We start from the raw sequence: 23,748 nt of genomic DNA, 5'->3' as shown, positions 1-23,748 counted from the left end.
GTCTGTAGTGTATAATCAATTCTGCTGTCATGATATCATCCTCCTAGGCATGAACTCATCCTCTTATTTTTAGGGGTGTGTGTGTAAGGTTTGTTCCTAACAATATTATCTTCTCTTTCATTAACTTCTCTTTTGGGGATCAGTGTATTATATGTTTTTTCACCATTTTCTGTATCTCTTAAGTAAATAGCAGAAACATGCGAACCATGAGGGAGCATATTTCTGCGATTTACTTACGAGATACAGAAAATTTCATTAAGATTGAATCTCAAGATCTGATCTTGGGTAAATTTTTTGTTTCAAAAAACCAACCTACTTTCACTTTTATTTCGGTTCTTCTTTGCTATAAGTGACAATCGGAATTTGCATTTTAAGTAAAAACACTTTGATATTCTGACATGTCATGCTGAAATAATTAACATCTGAAATAAAGTTGCTGTATATACCACCAAGACTTTGGGTCGTAGGAATCTTTGTTTGCAGCTTTGGATCTGTCAAATCAAGGTAAATCCAAAATGGACAAGGTATGTTTTCCCATTGGCTGATGTAAAACCCCAGAGACGGTTATTTGTCCATTAATGTTATAATTGTTTGATGTTTTGTTTAAACAATCACTAGACACATTCATATTTAGAAGATCAAATATATATATATATATATATATATATATATATATATATATATATATATATATATATATGTGTATATATGTATATATATATATGTATATGTATATATATGAATATATATGAATATATATGTATATATGTATATATATGTATATATATATGCATATATATGTATATATATACATATATATACATATATATATATACATATATATACATATATACATATATATACATATGTATACATATATATATACATATATACATATATATATACATATATACATATATATACGTATATACATATATATACGTATAGACATATATATACATATATATTCATATATATACATATATATACATATATATTCATATATATACATATACATATATATATATATATACATATATATATATACATATATATGTCCTCCCAGACCGTCCTCCCAGAAATTACCTCCTCCTTTTTTTAAGGAGTGGAACTGATTATTCCAAATATTGCATCATAAAATATGAAAATATATGTCTTACTTATAGTATTCCAAATTTTACAGAGTTTATATAATTAAAAATTCAGTAATCGTTAATATACCAATAAGTTTTAAGTCAGTTTACAGTATTTATATATATATATACATATATATATTTGGTAAAACTGGTAATTAGTAAAAACCTGAAGAGAATGCTCAATACTATTGCAGAGCAAATATGTGTTTTATTTTTTTATTACCTTTTTATCTGTTTGCTTACATATGTTTTGGATGTTGGACCATGTTTACAATCCAACAGCCTCGTCAGACCTTACAGAAATCAGTTTCTGTAAAGTCTGACAAGGCTGTTGGAGCGTAAACATGGTCCAACATCCGAAACATATGTAACCAAACAGATAAAACGGTAATAAAAAAATAAAACGTATATATATATATATATATATATATATATATATATATATATATATATATATATATATATATATATATAAATATATATATATATATATATAAGTTATAAAAATATATAAAAACATAAGGTAACCACAACTCTTTGCCTAAGCCTGAGGAATTCTCATGAGAATGAAATGCGGAATATTCTGTGCAGCTTAATTACCATATATTTTTATAACTTACTACCTAGCTCTACCTATGTATTGAGCACAGTTGAAGTAAATACTGAAAATTTACGCATAAAATTATATTTTCGTATATTAATTTATGTGATTAAATGAAGTAGTTATATATATATATATATATATATATATATATATATATATATATATATATATATATATATGGTGGATTCTCTCATTGAAGACGATGAATGAGGGTTCAGTATGCAATCTTCAGCAGCTCCCAAGCTCTGTGACACCACATGCATAATTGTAATCCTGTAGACGTCCGGCACACTCATCCGCAGATGGTGAACTTTCATATGCTCGTAGGTCAAAGATGCCTTCTCGAATGAACAGATAACCCTGCTTTACTGCGTGCCTTGAAACCACAATGGCATACATATTCATTTTTAGGTGGATGTTTCTTGTGTTTTGCCTTCATATTTGCACGAAGGGTGTCCCTATGACAAAGGCGGTTATGTTCAAATTCTTTGGTCCCCAGGAAACACGTCTTCCTCCTGCGATCCTCTGCAGATATATATATATATATATATATATATATATATATATATATATATATATATATATATATATATATATATACTAGCAAAAGTACCCGTCGTTCACTAGGTTCAAAAACAGCCTAAAGAAAATGGACACTGATTTATGAAAGTATGATAGGTTATGAAAAGGAAGAGTTGTAAATTTGGGTTGAATTTAGGGGTATCAAAACCAAAGCAAAATATGATGAAAGTAAAAATAAAATAGATAAACCCCATAATTTATTATACCATACCAGTTCACACAGAAACACTTATCACAATATTCTGTGGATCTATATTAAAAAACCTTGTTAAACTTTGTGACATATTTCCATTCTATTGAGGTCAGGTGCGAACGAACACCCCATAATTTTATTATACCATATTTCTTCAAACTGAAACATAATTATCAAAGTATACTTACGCAGATAGATATGAAAAGTCTTTATTAAAGTTTGTGCCTATTTCTATTCTATGAAGGCCAGGCGCGAACGCAGACCCCACAATTTTATTATGCCATCCCTATTTAAGTTAAAACATACTTATCAAAGTATTCTTATGTACATCTATATCAAAAACACTTATAAACGTTTTGTTTTTAATTTTTTAATTTTTTATTTCCATACTTTGTGGACCAGGCGTGAACACAGACCCCACAATTTTAATGAACCACCGTTCTGCTAGATCAAACATACCCATTCCTCTGTCTCGATACATCTTCTATCATTATATGTAATCAGTTTTTTTTAAATAGTCAACCATATAGTAGCCTATTCGTGACCAAACACACACAGACATTCAGCTTTATATTATAAATATGATGATTGCAACGTCTTGTCAGGCGAGTGCCACTTTCTCAGTCACTGAAAGTCCATGTGCCCGAAGACAACCTTTTTAGTTCTGCCAGCGAACCCACACACTCAAGCAGACATGACACCGAAGACAGTCACTGGTACACACACACACACATGCATATCTACAAACATACACACATATATACATACATACACAATGCACAACACACATACATACACATAGATACATACATATACACATACATATACGTACATACACATACATTTACCTACATACATATACACATATATACATTTATACACATACATATATATATGCATATATGATGATTGCAACGTCTTGTCAGACGATTACCACTCCCTCAGACACTTAAAGTCCATGAGCCCAAAAATGACTTCCATTGCCACAGAACCATTTTAATAGACAAATGCCTGAGGGAGTATCTATACACAGATGATATTACAGAGTCTTAGCTTTGTATGACAGCTAAGTCTCTCTCTCAGTTCAAAATGTTGAAATCCAGCAACAAGCAAGAACAAGATAGTCAGCCACAAATTAAACTGCAGACCAGCTTAATGCGGGTACTGGTCTCCCACTTTATGGTTTTTTAAATCAGAGATTTGCTTCTCCTAGAAAGGTTGTCTTCACCACGGCTTATGGGAGCCCTCTCCACCCCAACACACACATACATACACACACAGTGCTAGTTGGCCGTTGACTCCGAAAAAGGGTTCATTCGCCCTTTGGAAGGTCTTGTTTTTAATCCTTCAGGGAGACTAGCCACCTTCATCACCAAATAAATCTAGTGGGGGAACCAGTTTAGTCGCCGGTGACCTGACCATGATGCAGGTAGTACTGGGTTACATGGTACCAGTAGCATATGACATGACCTGACATGATGATGATTGCAACGTCTTGTCAGACGAGTGTCACTCCCTCAGACATTTAAAATCCATGAGCCCAAATGTCTGAGGGAGTATCTATACAAATATGATGTTAAAGAGTCTTAGCTTTGTACGACAGCTAAGTCTCTCTCTCGATTCAAAATGTTGAGATCCAGCAACAAGCAAGAGCAAGATAGCCAGCAACAAATTAAACTGCAGACCAGCTTAATGCGAGTACTGGTCTTCCGCTTTATGTTTTTTAAATCAGAGATTTGCTTCTCCTAGAAAGGTTGCCTTCACCACGGCTTACGGGAGCCCTCTCTATCCCAAAAAATGACCTGACATACATACATATATACACACATACATACACATAAACACAAACATATATATACATATATACATACAAACACATAAAAATATATACACACATACATATATACATACATATACACATAGATATACATACATACACATGTACATATAGAAACATACATACATACATACATACATACATACCTACCTACCTACCTACCTACCTACCTACCTACACACATACATACATACATACATACATACATACATACATACAATGATGACAGATCAATTATTACATGCTTCCAGCATTTCAGGCCTACACGTGTCACAATTTTTCCATCGCCACAGGGCAATTTATGATTTTTTAAATCAGAGATTTGCTTCCCCTGTTTTCCCATCGGCCAATGTAAAACGCCAGAGACTGTTATTTGTCCATTAATATTATAATTGTTAGCTGTCCTGTTTAAACAATCACTAAACACATTCATATCTAGAAGATCAAATATATATATATATATAAGTAAATTCTTGGTACAGCAAAATGGAAGGAGAAATTTCAGAGGAAACATAATTTAATTTAAATACCCAAAAAAAAAAACAAAAAAAAACGGGCAGGTGGAATTATTAAAATTTCCTTAAGGCCTTATCGTCTGACCCTCTAAGAGGAAACGTCAGAATGATAAATTAAAAGCTAAGAAATCGAATGAGGAAAGAAACCAAATTCCCCTCTTTCCTCATTCGATTTCTTAGCTTTTAACTTATCATTCTGACGTTTCCTCTTAGAGGGTCAGACGATAAAGCCTTAAGGAAATTTTAATAATTCCACCTGCCCGTTTTTTTGTTTATTTGGTATTTAAATTAAATTATGTTTCCTCTGATATATATATATATATATATATATATATATATATCAATAAAGACATAATACTAGATTGGTGCAAAAATAACGTTATTTTAAAATATATAGCTGAACGTCAAAAAACATTATTTTTGCCCCAACTTAATAAATACCCCCCCCCCCGCAATGAATTTCATACAGAACCAATATAACACTTTCATTTTCATTTCTCAATCCATCATTGATAAAAACAGAAGTACTGGTGTAACAGAGCTACTAAAACTTGTAGCAGCAGCTGCATGACACATATGCAAATGACCAAGCCAGTTCCCAAAGTAACGTCACAGCAGAGGAAGAGAAAGAAAAGAAAAAACAGAGAAAAAAGAAAGGACACACATGGGCGGTAAGCAACGGAAAACACATGTAGAACGCAGAGGACTGGGACGGCATGCCGTTGTGAGATGAGCAAGTGGCTAGGTGGCAACGTGGGAAACTTTTAAAGCAATATGTTCGACATGCCAGAATTTGGTTATACACATGTTGATGCGAGAGGAACTCTAAAAAACAAGATGCAGGCGTTGTTGACAATAAATGCTTTTTTGTGAAAACTGAAAAAAAAAAACAAAAAAAAAACAGCCGAGTCAAATTTCTTTCCGTTTCTTTGTTTCCTTGCGACTGTATCAGACACGTGTTGTGTCCAAGTGTTAAAATCTAACAACACCATTGAAGAAGATCAGCGATTATGTTACACCAGAACTGCCATAAAACAAGGGAATTAAATCAGTCCTTCATTGAAGTGAGTAAAAAAAAAAATGCAATAGATATATGTGCAATTTACAATAAAATTGGTTTTTACTTATAATTAGCAGGCCGCCTAGGGTTAGCCAATAAAGATAGCTGCCAACATTTTCCATGTGTCTGCAGCCATCTTTGTTGGCTAACAATTTGTAAAAAGTGAATATTTGAAATGAAGAAAGAGCATTAAAAACTACTTAAAACACACACACACACACACACACACACACACACACAGATCCAGGTAGGTACAAAAGTAACTTTTATTGTCAATGGTAATATTTATTTATTGTATATTTTAATTATTTTTGCTCTTTTTTTTGTGTGTTGATTGAACTACTCAATTCTCCTGTTCTCTATTTCTTATTTTTTGCAATAACATAGTTTTACATTTCCCTCATGTTCAACTTTTAAATATTTTTTTCTAACAACAGTTATAATCCACCCAACCACTACACATCTGGGTAATACAACTTGGCTGTCGACATTTACTGACATACCCGTGATAACCAACGATGCAGCAACTGAGGAAAACAGCGTCACCAACACCTCTGGAACCATGACCATTCTGAAAACAAATACAACCGAATCACATCCTACTGGTACAGATGCTAACACTGTTGAAATGTTAACTTCCTTTGCTATGGAAACATCTACAAGTCACGGCCATGCAAACACGACAAAATGGTGCCCTTGTCCTTGCGTTAAAGTCTTGACGGCAGCAGAGTTTGAGAACCGGTTAAAGAAGTTGACCAAAGAACTAAAGGTGAATCGCAATGAAACCACCAGTTATTTACGATCAAAAATCAGTGCTCCAGATGATCGACCATCGTCCCAGATTATTGGAAGCACGGCAGTCATTATAATGGTAGTGCCATTCGGGTTGATTATCTTAATTGATTTGTTGCCGCTATTAAGCTTTATCTATAGAAAAATAAGATCTTTTATGTAAAATCTAAGTTCATTTGTAAAATATTTAACTGGCTATGATAGGCCATTTTTCAAGATGGCTGTATCTTGTTTGCAAGGTTATTAATACATTATGATAGAATTAAAAAAAATAAAAATAAAGATTTATTTGGATATCCTTGGTTCTAAAAAGTGAGGAAGTCATAGTTTAAGTGTATAACGAATGATATAGAATTGCATGCAACTTGGCTGATGTCAACGGTTTTAACCGGACTGAATGGAGAACAAGTGTAAAAGACGTTGCTCTGTTTTGCCCACCTTGGAGACGTTGGACATTCGAGCACTCTAAATATCAACACTGGGAGAAGAAAAAAGAATTGTATCAAATGAACACGTCTTATATAAAATTGATTGTTTCTTTTTTTGATACTCTAGTTTTAATCTGAAAATTAAAAAAAAAAATTAAATATTCGACCATAATGCAACAGTAACCATATAAACAAGACGCAGCCATCTTGAAAAATTGCCTATCATGAGCAATCAAACAGCGTAAGTCATTGTTTTTGTCAAATTATATCACACATACTTTTTTTTGTCAAAATATAATTGTTTTATACAATAATATGGTGTTTTGAAATAGTACCAAGCGGCATTTTTTATTTTAGGTTTCTCCTAAATTTAAAATTGTATTAAGGGTGGGGGACTAAAATATATATTTAGATAGTGAGGTTATTGAGGTTGTTCAGAAGTTTTACTTGGTGAAAACCATTGGAGCACATGGAGGAACAAGTGCTTGTATGATAATAAGCATTATGCGTGGATGGAGTAAGTTTAAGGAAATCTGTCATTACTAACCAGCAGAGAATTACCACTGTTGACTTAGGGAAGAGTCTATCATGCATGTGTATGCAGTGTGATCATGTAAAGAAGTTAAACCTGGCCAGCAAGGGTTGGGGACATACGTTGCATGGCGAGAAATGATATGATGGATATGTAATTTGGGTACTTATGTTACCGTGCTGAAATAATAACATTATTATTTAGAAAGCTATTCTTAACATGGGGAAGGAAGGGTGCTTTGTAATTATTCTGTACTTTCACTTTTTTTTTTAATAAAAAAAAAGATATAAAACTTGAATTTAACTTGAAAATACTATTTAAAAAAAAATAAAATAGCGCGGTAACATAAGTGCATAAGCACTGTAATTTAAGTCTGAAGCTGGGTTATGATCTGATTTTTTTTTCCCGGTTTAGACCGCTAGAACCATCTACTCAAATCGATGTTCAGCTTGGAGACGTTAAAAAATTAAAGGTGACACTGGATGCATCGTGGCTGCTGATTTTTGGATGCTTAATTCTCACTTGAGCCGCGGATGATGTGAGGGAATGTGATTCTGATACACAACATCATCAACAGGAACTTAAATCTATCTTTCGATGAATTTTTCACCCCTATGTCAAGTAATAATTTCTATGAATCTAGCAAAAGATGTATTATCGGCACTTTATTCTCATCTGGCTAGGCAATCAATACAATTCCTGTTTCAGTTCCATTGAACAGCCTACGAAAGGAGATAGTAACGAATTCCCACATATTCAGGTTTAAAGTCGTCTCGAACATACATTCAGATGGTACATCGACATTGAAATATTCTTACTGCCCTTTTACATGGCTTGTTGCACTTACAATTTTTGTTAATATATCCGATTTGATTTGATGAGCTCAGAGAAAGATTAAATATGGATAACACTGTTATGTTAAAAGCTTCTCGGAAAACACGTTAGTCTTGCTAATAGTTGATTATGATGATTATTGTTGTCTAGATGGGAAAATGGGTAATGTGTGCAACATGAGAAATCGTTGGTATGGACATACTGAAATAATTGATGAGTGTGCTCAGGTTTGATGTAAAATAATTAAGGTAGAAGGGGCAGACCAAGAAAAACACGTGAGGAAGCGATAACGATGGATTTGAGAGAACAGGGTTTAAAGATCTAGGCAGAAATTTGGAAATTAATCTCTAAAAGCTGTTCAGTAAATTCCAGCATGTAAAAATGGACATTCAATTCAATTAAATTGGCAAACTTAAAATAAAAATGCTTCAGTTGCCATAAAGGGAAAGTTAAACCGAAGATGATGATGAATTGGATGTGTAGAATAAGATGTTGATGAACTTTGCATGTTCGCCATCACATCTGGGGCACGAAATGTAGAAATGGAAGACAAGAAGTCTCAGTCTAACATTTAAAAACAACTTTATTCATTAGTTAGGATAAGGAAACGAGTTAATCATGGAAAGTGTTCCTGTGTAAAAATGTAGATTAAAGATTAGTTGAAAGAGAAAGAGACACAATGTTCGTGTGTGTGTGTTGAAGTTATGGTCTGTAGCCATGATGGATTATTTATCTCCTATAAATTAGTAGTAGGAGCATGTGTCACGAAAGATCAGTAACGGTATTGTAGGATGAGAAAGACTGCATTGAAGCCCATGTGTGGAGTTAGCCATATTGGCTTGTTTGTATTCACGTCTTAGTCGAACCCTGGGCCCTCAAGAGCGAAGTTGGGAGCGACAGGTCCATTCCACATAAAGTTGTTGTCAGTCCATGATCTAGGAAGAAAGAGAGAGTGTGTTGCCGGTTTAACATTTTATAAACTCGGTCACGTGACTGAGAGTTGGCTTCTGATTGGACAAACCAGGAAAGAAGTGTATTTCAAAATCTCCAGCCGTGAGAATTCACTCCTGCTTATGTTTGTTCAAATTTCGTTTTTTTAAAAAGGCGCAGAAAAAAATTGTCTTACCAAATTGTAAATTTGAAATTTTCTTCAAAATTTTCTCTTTGAAAAATCATTTTTTGTTCAGACAATTTTTCTTATTAAACTCACTGTACTTGCCCGGTGTTATCTGGAAGTATTTTGACTTTCAGTTTTTTTTTTGTTTTTGTTTTTTTTTACTGATGTTTTATTTAATCAAGTCGTTTTTTTTTTTTTTTTTACTTACGTAAAATCTAAGTTCGCTTGTAAAATATTTAACTAGCCATGATAGGTCCTTTTTCAAGATGGCTGTATCTTGTATACAAAGTTATTAATGCATTATGGTAGAATTTTAAAAAAAAGAAAGAAAAGAAAATTTATTTGAACATTTCAGGGATTAAAAAGTGAGGAAGTCATAGTTCAAGTGGGTAATGAATAGGGCTAGGACAACAGCATATTCTTTTTATTGTTTTACCTCTCGAGTATGTATCCGTTGATATCTTATATGCTTTTATATAGTGATGTAATTCTTGGTTGATTAACCATGTTGGATATATACTTGAGAGTCAAAACAATGAAAAGAATATGCTGTTGTCATAGCCATAGTAATAAATGATATATAAATGCAGGCAACTTGGCTAATGTCAACGCTTTGGAACTGGATTGAATGAAAAGCAAGTGTGAAAGACCATACTTAGTTTTGCCCGCCTTGGAGTTCAAGACAATCGAGCAGACTAAAAGAAAAAAAGAATTGTCTCAAATGAATACGTCTTACATAAAAGTGATTGTTTGTTTTTAACTCTAGTTTTAATCTGAAAATTAAAAATATTAAATATTCGACTTATAATGCAGCCATCTTGAAAAATTATCTTTTACAGTCTGTCAAACAATGATACACATATTTTTTTGTCAAAATATAATTGTTTTATAATATGATGTTTTGAAATAGTGCAAAGTTCGATAATGTTGACCGAGATGTTACTCGGCTCCGAAATGTAAAATAGTTCGTCTCAAATTTGTGTTCATGGGCGGAAGTTGATTCATGAACGAAAACATGGAATTTTTCTAAAGGAATTGAAACGAAACTTTTTTTTTTTTTTTCTATAATCACTGCTTCTTTGGATAATAATTGCTGCTAAATATTTGAATTTTTTGGTTTGTTGGACTTTTTTTCTTTTTTTTTTCTATGTATTCCTGTCAGTATCTTCATTTGGTAATCTCCAAAAATACCGTTAGGGCTTACAACATGGCCGCCAGAAGAGTCACGTGATCCGGTTGATCCAAAACATGAATCGCCGTATTACGAAACCGGAAAACGCAAATTTAAAGCAAACTTTGACAAACAAGCATAATAATTAAGTACAAAAACAGTTTTTCAATATCATAATAATAAATAATTTATTTAGAACGGTCATTTAATTTTTTGTTGAGAAACAATCACAGTTTGTTTGTTTTTTAAAACAGGTGTCAAAAATTCCGCCTAAAATTCTGATACACCTAGTCGACCACTTGTTTGTTCTGAATAAAATACTTTTTATAAACACTGTTTTAACTAAAAACAACCTAAGATTGTTTCTCAAAGTTTGCCTATTTTTATAACAACATTATATCAACAAAAAATTAAATACAAACAAATTGTGATTGTTTGTCAAAGTTTGCCTTCAAGGCTGCGTTTTCCATTTGCACGATTCATGTTTTGGATCAACCGGATCACGTGACTCTTCTGGCGGCCATTTTGTAAGCCCCAACGGTATTTTTGGAGATTACCCTTCATTTTTCACCGCTTTTTTCTTTCCTACTTATTTTATTCTATGTATTTCTGTGACTATCTTCATTTTCACTGCTTTTTTCTTTCCTAACAACAAAAAACATTTTTTTTTGGGGGGGGGGGATAATAATTGCGTTGCAATATGTAAATTTCAAACCTCACACGTCCTAGAATTAAATAATTAAAAATAAGTGCTACAAAATATTTGAAAACAACAACAACAACAACAAGTAAATAAAGGTAAAAAGTGCATTTTTGGGGGGCAATATGTGGATGCTATGGAACTAGACCAAAAGAGTGATAAAAAATTTTAAAAAATAGCAAACGCAAGATTTTGGTAGCAAATTCTTTGAACTGTTTTTATTTGGGGTGAGGGAGGAGATAGTACCATTTATTGGTTTCGGAGGTCCACTAGGTGTATCAGAATTTTGGGGGAATTTTTGACACCCCTAACAGAAAACTGCGAATAAAATATAAAATACTCGTAATTTCTCTTTTTAAAGTAGGTTGTTTATTTTCTGTATGGAAAATACTTCCAAAATAAACTATTAAAGTTGTTTAAAAAATAATAGAAATATTATTTTTTTTTAAAAAACAGTTTTTAAAAAGTGCCGGTGCGTGTTCAACCAGCCATTTTTTTAGGTATGAAATCAATTGAATTTTATGAGTGAATTTTTTTCAATTTTTAAACTTTAAAAATCTATCAAAATTTTTCTATTGGTTCAATTTTTATGATATTTTCAGGGTCAATGTGAAAGTTTATGCTCTTTCCAATAAACTGAATATAATATTTTAGACAAACGTTTTTTTCTTTAAATTCAGCTCCCCCCATTTTGAAATGTCTATTAAAATTTAAATAATTAATTTACTCACCAAAGTTTTATAAATCACAAATTGAAGATGAAAGATCAATAAATAAAATATTCTAATTTAAAACAAAAATAAGGAGTGTTTTTTGGAAATTTACCTGTAAAACCTTTTTTTTAAACCACGTTGATTTTTTTTTTTTTTAATGAAAGCTCATGTTATGCTTATATCGTCAAGTAAATACCGGATGCTGACGGCAATTTTTTCTATTTCATTCAGTTTTTTTAATTTCTTTTTTTTTTTTTTTTAGATATTTAAAAAGAAATTCACTCGATAAAGTAGAAATAAGATATAATAATCAACAGCTCGTGTATTCCATTAAGAGAATTAAAAAAAATCGGTCAACTGGATTTTTTGTTTCATGGCAAAAACTTATAAGTAAATGTGTGCTTTTTTTTCAGCTACGGAGGCCCAAAAATACTAATTTTGGTTAACAGCACACAATAAAAAGAAATATTAAATATGGCATTTATAAGTCATCGTAAGATAATTGCGAAAAAAAAATCAGATTTCTCTCCCTTTGTTTGAACAGTCAATAAATCTGAGTTCGCATTTTTTTTTGGGGGGGGGGACCTTGTTTAAAAAACTATTTTATTTAAAAAGGACATGGAATATAAGTATAAATATGGATAAATTTTTAACAATGAACAATCGAAGTACACATTGAATAGAATTTTTTATAGGTAAGTGATTTTTTTGGAATTTATATATATTTTTATAATTGAAGTAAGTAAAATTTCGTTGATTTTTTTTTTAAAGAAAACTGATTTAAAAAAAATAAATATTGCATAATTTGCTATTAAACTTGTTATTTAAAATTTGATCTTTGCTCCTTTAATGTAAAAAAAAAAGTTAGGGTTTGAATTACATTTTTTAAGTAGTTATAAGCTTCGAAAGATAGTAAGTTGATTTATTCAAGTTCATATACGGCATTTTTAATGGCCGATTCTGATACACCTAGAGGCCCACCAAAAAAGAAAAAAAAAAAAAGTTTCATTTCATTTCGATAATAATTTACAGAGAACAACAACAAAAATGGTACTTGTTTAGTTTAATGAAGACATTAAAAAGTGAAAATTTTATATATATATATATATATATATATATATATATATATATATATATATATATATATGTGTGTGTGTGTACGTACCCATTATGAAATAAGGTTCTCATGAAAAAATTTCACTTAATTTGATCAAGTGTTTTTTTTTGTTGTTTTTTTTATTGACAGCGGGAAAACAATTTGTTATGACAGCGATCAAGAGCACCCATGTTTTGATTTTTAGACCACGAGGAAGGGAGGAAGCGCGCCACAGGGGAGATAACTCAGTCTCTCACATATACTGAATGTTGTCGATCAAAAAGCAACACGTTACAGGATACCCCTCCCCTTCCTCGTGATTTTAAAATCCAAACGTGGCTGCTTTTGCTCGCTGTGATAACATTTTTTTTTCCGCTGTAAAATAAATAAATAAATAAATAAAAATACCTGATCACATTAAGTGAAATGTTGGTGAAAGTGGACTGTGGGACCACCCGAAGACGGTCAATGTGCACTCTGGTTGTCCAACCTGCAAAGTGTGTATATTCCGAAAGCCGTTCTTAACATGGAGGGATTGTGTGTGCTTATTCCTAAAAGCATTTTCTAGTCTCCGAAAAGTATTTTACTAAACAAGAAAACTTCGATTTTCTTGTTTACATCAAGTGACCCGAAACAGCCAATGAGAAAGCCCCAAAAAGATCGTCTGCCGTATTCAAAGAAACCGCTCAAAATTTACACATCTCGAAAAAATTTTAAATCTGTTTTAAAATAAATTTTACAAATTTTTCTGTCTTAAATGAGATAATCTATTTCAAATAAATTCTGAAAATATCAAAATATTCAAGTATTACCCGCAAAAAAAAACAAAAAAAAAAAAAAAAAACAGCAAAGTTTGCTTACAATATAAAAAAACAGCAAAGTTTGTTTACAATATAAAATACAAACAAACTGCAAACATTAATCAAATTGATCCTTCGAGGGCATTCTAAATGCAACAAGTCGTTATTTATTTCTTATTTAAAAGAAAATTTGAAAATTGTACGTACTCTCGTTATGGAATAAAGTTTTCGAGTTTGTATGACTGTACACATAGATTCGAAAAAGTTGTCAAAAAACAAATATATAACAAATAAATGTTATCAAAGGCAAGATAAGTTACTTTTCTACCAAACTGGATATAATTTTCGTGTTTTTATTCAATTTAACATGTTTATTCAGCTCGAAAAACATACAGTGTTTACCGATGTATTGGAAAATTCAAGATGGCGGCCGATTCTCTCTTTAACACGGTAAGTTTGGAAAAAGGTGTAATAAATAATAAACTAGACAAAATACTGTTAAAAATTCGCTCAATATATTTTACCGTGACAAAACTTGACATATATTCGGTGGTTTTTAATAGTATTTTGTCTAGTTTATGATTTATAACACCTTTTCCCGAACTTACCATGTTAAAGAGAGAATCGGCTGCCATCTTGAATTTTCCAATACATCGGTAAACACTGTATGCTTTTCGAGCTGAATAAACATGTTAAATTGAATAAAAACACGAAAATTATATCCAGTTTGGTAGAAAAGTAACTTATCTTGCCTTTGATAACATTTATTTGTTATATATTTGTTTTTTGACAATGTTTTCGAATCTATGTGTACAGTAATACAAACCCATGATTTTTTGAAATTTTTTCCATCGAACGAAAATAATGAAATTGCAAGACAAAAATCGTGTTTACATAATTGGCGCTTTAAGATAGCATTCCCATGTAGCAGACATTCCAAACGCGAAAACATACCCGTGTTTAATAAATATAGCAAAAATCAACTAATCGTCAGATTTTCGTGAAATTTTCGATACTTATCCATTTTGGAATGAAATTACATATAAAATGCAGTTTCCGTAAAATATATGAGGGGAAATATTTTTTTTTAGTGCATGTTCCCCCCCCCCATATATTTTTTTTCGAAATTCGAATAAAATATATTTAAATCTATCGAAATTTCTATTTATTATGAAACATAAGAGTTCAAATAAGTTTAAATACACATATTGAACAAAGACTTACCTTGAAGTTGCAATTAAAAAATTGATATAAATTTAATATTACTATGTTTTTTTTTTAAATAGCGTTTTTTTTTTCTAATTGATATATACTATAATCAGTTGAATTGCCAAGAAAAAGTAACTTCTTAAAAATTAACTGATTTTTAAAAGATTAAAACGATTAAAATTCCATTATTTCAAAATGTCTGCTACAACATAGATTTTTAATTGTATAAAAAAATTTTTTAAATATAAAATTCTAATAAAAACTTGAGTTGATTTACCTTCTTGCTGAGGTATTTGACAATGGATCTATTCTGGTGATTTTTTGTTTTAGTCGAAACTGATCTATTTTCAGACATTGTTATAGTTTGCTTTTTAGGTATGTATGAGATTCATTCGATATTTTGAAATCATCTTATGCTGCATTATGTTACTTAAAATAAACGTTGCCTTGAAACAGCTGTAAGCAACTATAATACTTTTGTATATACGTTTTATTTCGAATGTATACACAAAATGTATAACGTTTTTTTTTTCAATTTTGATCCCTTAAAAACTATTTCAACTAGCTAAAGACCGATAAAAGTACCGTCCATAAGAAATCCAATCATTGAGCACCGGTTTGCAACTTTAAGTTTCAGAGGAGATAGAGTTTGAAAATATGGAGACAGACAGACAGACTTAGTGTCTTTTTATATATTAGATTTTAGAATTTTTCGGTCAATTTTTACGACGTGTCCCAGCGTATTATAAACACTCCAACCTCCCCATGTTAAGAATGGCTTTCGGAATACCCCCTCCAACCTCTCCATGTTAAAAACGGCTTTCGAGGTTGGAGGGTGTTTATTCCAAAATCCATTCTTAACGTGGGGAGGTTGGGGTGCTTATAATACGCTGGGGCACGTCGTAAAAATTGACCTATTTTTCTTTTAGGGTTTATTAATTTTTAAATTTATTTTCATTTTTTAATTATATATTTGTTTAATCTTAATTTTATAAAAGTCAAACTGTCCTATATTTTCTATACCCGACTACTTATAGATGAATGTACTATGTGTAGCTGTCTTAGCCCAACAGGGAAGAGTTTTTATACCTCTTGAAATCATCGGTATCAATCAATGTATATTTGAATTTTTTTATATAATCAAATGTATTCTTTTTGCACTCAAATTTTTACAGTAAATAAATATAATTTTTTTCTCTAACTCTTTGATTCTTTAATTTCTATAATTTTAAAACTCAACGTTCAAGCCTGACTCTTTAACAACCCAACTTTCTTGGTTTATCACTTCAGTCATGTAAGCTCTGTACGAATATTGGAACAATTAATCGGAATTGGTAATCAGAAAAATTTGGAATATCGAAATTGGAAAAAGATTTAGGTGCATGATCTCAACTAGATTGAATATGGATGTAAAAAAAATATATATATCAACAAACCTGAGAGTAGAGTTCTTCCCCTTTCTTCTGACTGAATGAAATGAAAATATCGAAATCTATTGGAAACAATTCTTTTTTGTTTAATACTATTCTGTTTTTGGTGCTTCTTCATGATCTCAACTAGACTGGATATGGATGTAATATATATATATATATATATATATATATATATATATATATATATATATATATATATATATATATATATATATATATATATATATATATATCAACAAACCTTAATGATGTACTTACTCGTGAGGGAAAATAAATACTGGATCGGATAAAAGATTAAAAGGACCAATAAGATTTATTTCCCTTTCTTTTGGGAATTTTAAAACTTAATTAAAAATAAGTTTAAGTGCTATTATTTCATGTGTTGTCCAGTAGGTGTATCAGAATTTTTGTAGGCATTTTTGACACCCCTAACACGAAACTGCGAATAAAATATTAAAAAAAAACAACTCGTAATTTCTCTTTTTAAAGTGGGCTGTTTATTTTCTTTATGGATTATACTTCCAAAATAAACTATTAAAGTTGTTTTAAAAGTAATAGAAATATTTTTTGTTTTATTTAAAAAAAAAAACAGTCATGAATTTTACGAACTCAATATTTTTCAAATTTTAAACTTAAAAAATCTATCAAAGTTTTTCTATTGATTCTATTTTTACGATATTTTCAGGATCAATGTGAAATGTTATGATCTTTCCAATAAACCGAATATAATATTTTAGACAAACATTTTTTTTTAATTCACGCCCCCCCATTTTCAAGTGTCTATTAAAAAGTAAATAATTAATTTACTCACCAAAGTGTTATATATCACAAATTGAAGAGAAAAGGTCAATAAATAATATATTCAAATTTAAAACAAAAAAAAGTAGTGTTTTTTAGAAATTTACCTGTAAAGTCCGAAGTTTAAAATCTTTTTTTATAAAAGAAACACGTTGTTTGTTTTTTTTTTTTTTTTTTTTTTTTTTTTTAATGAAACCTTGGTCCTTGCTCCTTTTAATTGAAAAAAAAAATAGGGCTTGACTTACATTTTACGAGTAGTTATAAGCTTAGAAAGACGGGGTGGAATTATTCACTATTTTTCACGAAATTTCTGACACACCTAGTTGTCCAGTCGATCAAGAATAGTAACATGATTTCTATTCACTAAGAAATAAGTCTTAGTATCCAGGGGTAAGTCTCACAGACTGGTAAGAATTAGTTCCCTTTTGAGAATTTTATACATATTTAAAATAAATTCAAACAAAGGCGTATTATTTCATGCACAATCCAAAAACTTTTTTTTTTGATAAAATGATGAAAGTCATTCGAAATTGTAAAATTAAAATTTTAAGTTTTAAATGTGAACATATTCATCATTTTTAGGAGAGATCTGACATTTATATATATATATATTACCAGAAAGATCTGGCATTACGGGGAATTGAATTAGGATTAACGAATGTTCCACATGTCCATTGTCCAATACTTTTATTGTCATTGATATTAGTGAAACCACCCATTTTTCAATCAAATTGATTGATTACATGCTTTAGTTGGGGACCCACCACAGTGCACCAAGATAAAACTTCACATGCCTCCCTGCAGTGACTTAATCCACAATACACTGTAGTCTACATTGCACTGTAGAGAATCTGCTGTTGATTTTATAAAACTATCTATATATAATGGCTTGAATTAAAGTTTAAAATGCAAGAGTCAAATATAATGGTACAATTGTGCTCTAAACAAAAACATTCATTTCAAACATGCCTTTGTTCTATAAAAAACCTACTGTTGATTTTATATGGTGGGTCCTTCTACGTATGCGATGATAAAACTTCTCTGTGGTGTTAGGCTATATAAGGGTGTTAACTTTGGCCAAAATTGGACTGTTCCTTCTTTAATCATATTTTTTCGATTATCGATTATTGATACTTACTGAAGACATTCCGATACAAAACCTATCTAAGAACACTGCCAGGTACATTAAGTACATTTGTGTGAAATTAAAAATATCGGCCCAGCTGTTTTGAAGTTCATAGGGAACAAACTCATACACACACAGAGACAAAGTGCCTTTCATATATAAATAAAGATAAAGATAAAAGACGAAACACCACCAAAAATTTACCCAAATTTCATTATAAATTTATTTCAACCCATTCAAATAGACAAGTTGTTTGAAGGCTATCACCTGACTGACCTCCCCCCCCCCAAAAAAAAAACACATGTTGTTTGGAGAAACTGGAAAGAGGAGGAACAAAAATGTTGTTCCTCTTTGCTCTACTCCCATCCAACGTCTCCTTCCATTCATCCCCTTTCTTAGTAACACCAAACCAGCATGTGATTTTTTTTTAGTTTTCAGTCGAGTGACAGCCTTCAAACAGTTTTCTCGTTTGAATATGCCCTATTGTTTGTGCATTTGAAATAAATTTATAATGAGGTTTGGCTAAATTTTTGGTTGTATTTATTCTTTTATTCTTTCTCTGCTACGCATTCAGCTCTCCTATTTATGATTTCCTACTGAAATTGCCCTATCCTTTATGGATGCAATATACGGATAAATATATATATATATATATATATATATATATATATATATATATATATATATATATATATATATATAGTCATACAGTACTGTTTCATTGTATCAATGCGATGGTTCTAGGTTCAATCCTTGGCTAAGGAAAGGTGCTAGTCTAGCCGCACTGATGAGTTGTGATACAACAAAACATTACTATATGTGGATGACACTATATAACATATATACACACACGCATACACGCTTGTAAACAGATATATACTCATAAAGTATATATCTAATAAATTTATTCAAATTTCCACAATTAATTAAGCTCAATAAGTTCAATAAAAATTGATTTACACTTTCAAAGCATATATAACCTTATTAAACATTCCAAAATCACAGAAGTATTCACTTAATTCATACTCATATTGCTTTATTGCTGTGTCTTACACGTGTTTCATTGAATAGCATATATATACCAAACAAATTAATAGAGACCTGCATAAGTTCCTCAAGAAAAACATACAATTTTTTGTATATTTTCTTCTGTATATTTTCCCCGAGAAACTAATGTATGTCTCTGATGATTTGTTTGGTATATTCACGCCATCCAATGAAACACGTGTAAGACACAGCAATAATGCAATATGAATGTGAGTTAAGTGAATACTTCTGTGACTTTTAATGTTTTATAAAGTTATATATATATTATAATAATAGATTTTACACAAAAGAAATTATTTTCTTATAGATAAGACTTAATAGTGGGATCAAGTCAATTAAGACAATCAAACCAAATGGCACCACCATTATAGCGACTGCTGCAGTGCCGATAACTTGAGATGAAACACGATCATCTGGGGCACTGATTTTTGACCGTATATAACTACTTGTTTCACTGCGGTTCACCTTCAACTCTTTGGTCAGCGATTTCAACAGTTCTGCCTGTTGCTCTTCTGACAAATTCCTTGGACAGGGACATCTGCAAAGTCTAGCATTCATTGTTACGTCTGGGAGATCAGTGGCTTGTACTGGGTCGTTGCTTGCTGTTAAGATATCGCTCAAGTTCGGATATGTTATGTGGGTGGTATTGTTATCATATGGATCTGTATCAATATGTGGCATCAAGGTGGTATGATTATTTGAATCTGTATTATGTGATATCAGGGTTGGATTATTATTTGCATATGTATTCATAGGTGTTATGGTGGTTGTATCATTATTTGGTTCTTTATTAGAAGTATATTTTGCTGATGTTGTTACTGGTACTGTTGTTTCACGTATTGTAGAAATTGTATGTTTGCTTTCGTAATAGTGACATGCAGCTACTGCGAATAAAAAAAAAAAAAAATAAAGGTATTAGAAGGCTATCACAATGCAAAGAATGATATATTGTCGGTGTTGAGAAACGTAGACAAAAGCAAGTGATATATATATATATATATATATATATATATATATATATTCACACACACACACACACACACACACACACACACACACACACACATAGTAGTAGTTTGGTTTTGTTTCTTAGAAGTATATCCACTGAAACATGTGTCTACCAAAAAAAGCACTCAATGACTCAACAGAGCATATTATATTAAATTCATTTATACTAACAAATGGCTACATATGTGCATACATGTTTCTGTAATTTCTTGTCAAGCGATATTCTTGACCTGACGATGGGGTTTCTCTGAAACGTGAAATTACAGAAACATGTATGCACATATGTAGCCGTTTGTTTGTATAAATGAATTCAATATATATATATATATATATATATATATATATATATATATATATATATATATATATATATATATATAAATACTAGCTGTACCCGGCCACGCTTGCTGTGGCCCAGTTTGTTAAAATGGAACACATGTGAAAGTAGAGAAAAGTTTGATTCTTTTTTTTTCAAGAGAATGTACAAATTATTTTTTTTAACAGATGTTAAGAAAATAAACAGAAAAATACTTCCATCATTAATTATGCAAAAAAATAAATAAAATGTTGATTTAGTGTTTCAATATGTTTATAAATTACGATAAAACTTGCTGAGTATGCACTGTTTTATGGTTGTTGTAAAAATGGAACGGAAACTTAAATTTCGCTTCGTTTTAATCTTTCTTAATTTTTTAATTGTGCCCCCCCAAACGAATATAATCAAAACAGTAACATTCAACAATTGTACTTTATGTATATAAAACACAAAATATTTATTAAAAAAAAAAATTAAAAAAAAAAAGTTAATAACGAAAGGAAAATAATTCCATTTTTAAACGAAAAAATCAGTTTGGTATATCTTTTTGTTATTTTTACATAAGTCCAGCTTACCATTCACATTGGAAATGTCGACATTTATAGGTTGTCAGGTACGTTTACAATGAATAAACACTCCAATCTAGTAGATGTATCAGAATTTTTGTAGGAATTTTTTACACCTCTATCACGAAACTGCGAATAAAATATAAAAATCTCGTAATTTCTCTTTTAAAAGTGGGTTGTTTATTTTCTTCATGGATTATACTTCCAAAATAAACTATTAAAGTTGTTTTAAAAGTAATAGAAATATTTTTTTTTTTTTAAAACAGTAATGAATTTTACGAACTCAATATTTTTCAATTTTTAAACTTAAAAAATCTATCAAAATTTTTCTATTGATTCTATTTTTACGATATTTTCAGGGTCAATGTGAAATTTTATGCTCTTTTCAATAAACCGAATATAATATTTTAGACAAACGCTTTTTTTAATTCACGCCCCACCCCATTTTCAAGTGTCTAGTAAACAGTAAATAATTAATTTACACACCAAAGTTTTATATATCACAAATTGAAGAGAAAAGGTCAATAAGTAATATATTCAAATTTAAAACAAAAAAAGTAGTGTTTTTTAGAAATTTACCTGTAAAGTTCGAAGTTTAAAACCTTTTTTTTTTAACCACGTTGTTTGTTTTTTTCTTTTGTTTTTTTTTTTATGAAACCTTGGTCCTTGCTCCTTTAATTGAAAAAAAAATTAGGGTTTGAATTACATTTTTCGAGTAGTTATAAGCTTGGAAAGACAGGGGGTAGACTAATTCACGCCTCCCATTTTGAAATGTCTATTAAAAAGTAAATAAATTATAAATTGAAGAGAAAAGGTCAATAAATAATATATTCAAATTTAAAACAAAAAAAGTAGTGTTTTTTTAGAAATTTACCTGTAAAGTCCGAAGTTAAAACTTTTTTTTTTTTTAAACATGTTTTTTTTTGTTTTTTTTTTTAATGAAACCTTGGTCCTTGCTCCTTTAATTGGAAAAAAATTAGGGCTTGAGTTACATTTTTCGAGGAGTTATAAACTTGGAAAGACGGGGTGGAATTATTCACTATTTTTCACGAAATTTCTTACACACCTACCAATCTACCCATGTTAAGAACGGCTTTCGGAATAGACACCCCTAACCTTGCCAGAATACCCGAAAAGCTATAAAAGTTGACGTGTCAAATGTGAACGATGAGTTGGACGTAATGTAAAAATGTACTGAATTTAAAAGGGAACGAAATTCAAATTTCCGTTCCATTTTTACAACCGTAAAGCAGAGCATTCTATGCAAATTTTACCTAACTTACTGTATTAATGCTATTTTTTTTTAAGCAAGAAAAAAAAAAAAGGTAAATATCCAGATACGCTACTACAGAACACCGACCACTCTAATTTGTTTTTTTTTTATAGGTAATTGAGGTCGCTGACAACGAATCTGATAGTCAAACTTGGGGCAAATTTACCGTTTGCATGGTATTCACCCCTGAACCCACGAACTTCTTTCCACCATTTTGCAGCTTCCGTTTATGCTACGCGCATGCACGCTGTAGCATAAACGACGGCTTCACCAAGCAAACTACGTTGGGGGGGAGGGGATTTTTTTTTTTCCAGGACATAGAATTTTCTAATTTTCAAAAATACATTATAGCGCTTTTTGGGTGGAAAATTTAAAATTAGCTGAAAAAGAAATAAAATAAGAAAAGGAAAGCACACAAAGTTGGAGTAGGGGGGGGGTAATTTATCTGTTTTTTGTTTTGTTTTTTTTTACCTGGAACATAGAATTTTCAAATTTTCCGTAAGTAACGCACCAACATTTACCAATTAGAACACCATTTAACATTTTCCGAAGATTTTACTTTGTACATTGGGGGTGCGAGCGGGGGGGGAGGTGATGTTGGGGTGCGCGCGTGCCCCAACATCATCCCCCCCAAAACAAATTAGAGTGGTCGGTGTTCTGTAGTAGCGTATCTGGATATTTACCAAAAAAAATATTTAGGTTTGGCTATAAATTCTTAAACTCATTTCACCCTAAATAATTTAGGTGACTGAAATAGGAATCTAATTGAATCTTTAATTTCCTAAATAGTATGTGAGAATTCATTTTTCTTCGAGTTATATCGAATTCATTAATACGGACTTTAGGGGCTTTTTTCGTAATG

General features: G+C 30.9%; 2 protein-coding genes across 3 annotated transcripts in view; one reads left to right on the top strand and one right to left on the bottom strand.

The window, feature by feature from the left end:
• The first annotated feature begins 206 nt into the window (after positions 1-206).
• LOC145242767 (uncharacterized) lies at positions 207-6,990 on the top strand. The gene is made up of 2 exons (XM_080105905.1): positions 207-285; positions 6,365-6,990. The coding sequence occupies exons 1-2, from the start codon at positions 207-209 to the stop codon at positions 6,880-6,882; spliced, it is 597 nt and encodes a 198-aa protein (XP_079962031.1). The 3' UTR covers positions 6,883-6,990.
• A 2,088-nt stretch (positions 6,991-9,078) lies between these two features.
• The window catches only part of LOC145242116 (uncharacterized), a 171,751-nt gene continuing 157,081 nt past the window's right edge, over positions 9,079-23,748 (bottom strand). Inside the window, exon 15 of one of the 2 annotated variants that reach the window (XM_080105032.1) lies at positions 9,079-9,448. In XM_080105032.1, coding sequence (XP_079961158.1) covers positions 9,363-9,448 — 86 coding nt within the window. In that variant the 3' untranslated portion in view covers positions 9,079-9,362. Of the gene's footprint in view, positions 9,449-19,896; positions 20,608-23,748 lie in introns of those variants that run through there. The other variant, XM_080105031.1, reaches the window with a different exon arrangement.

Source organism: Euprymna scolopes, chromosome 21 (assembly GCF_053919585.1).
Source record: "Euprymna scolopes isolate OS-2025 chromosome 21, ASM5391958v1, whole genome shotgun sequence".
NCBI lineage: Eukaryota > Metazoa > Mollusca > Cephalopoda > Sepiida > Sepiolidae > Euprymna > Euprymna scolopes.
This window is presented reverse-complemented; position numbering and strand designations above follow the sequence as displayed.

Excerpts from the sequence above, each read along its gene's own strand:
- LOC145242767 (XM_080105905.1), top strand. The coding sequence starts at position 207 with ATGAGGGAGCATATTTCTGCGATTTACTTACGAGATACAGAAAATTTC. Across the intron at positions 286-6,364 it reads ATCTCAAGATCTGATCTTGG|TTATAATCCACCCAACCACT; the intron begins GTAAATTTTTTG and ends TTCTAACAACAG.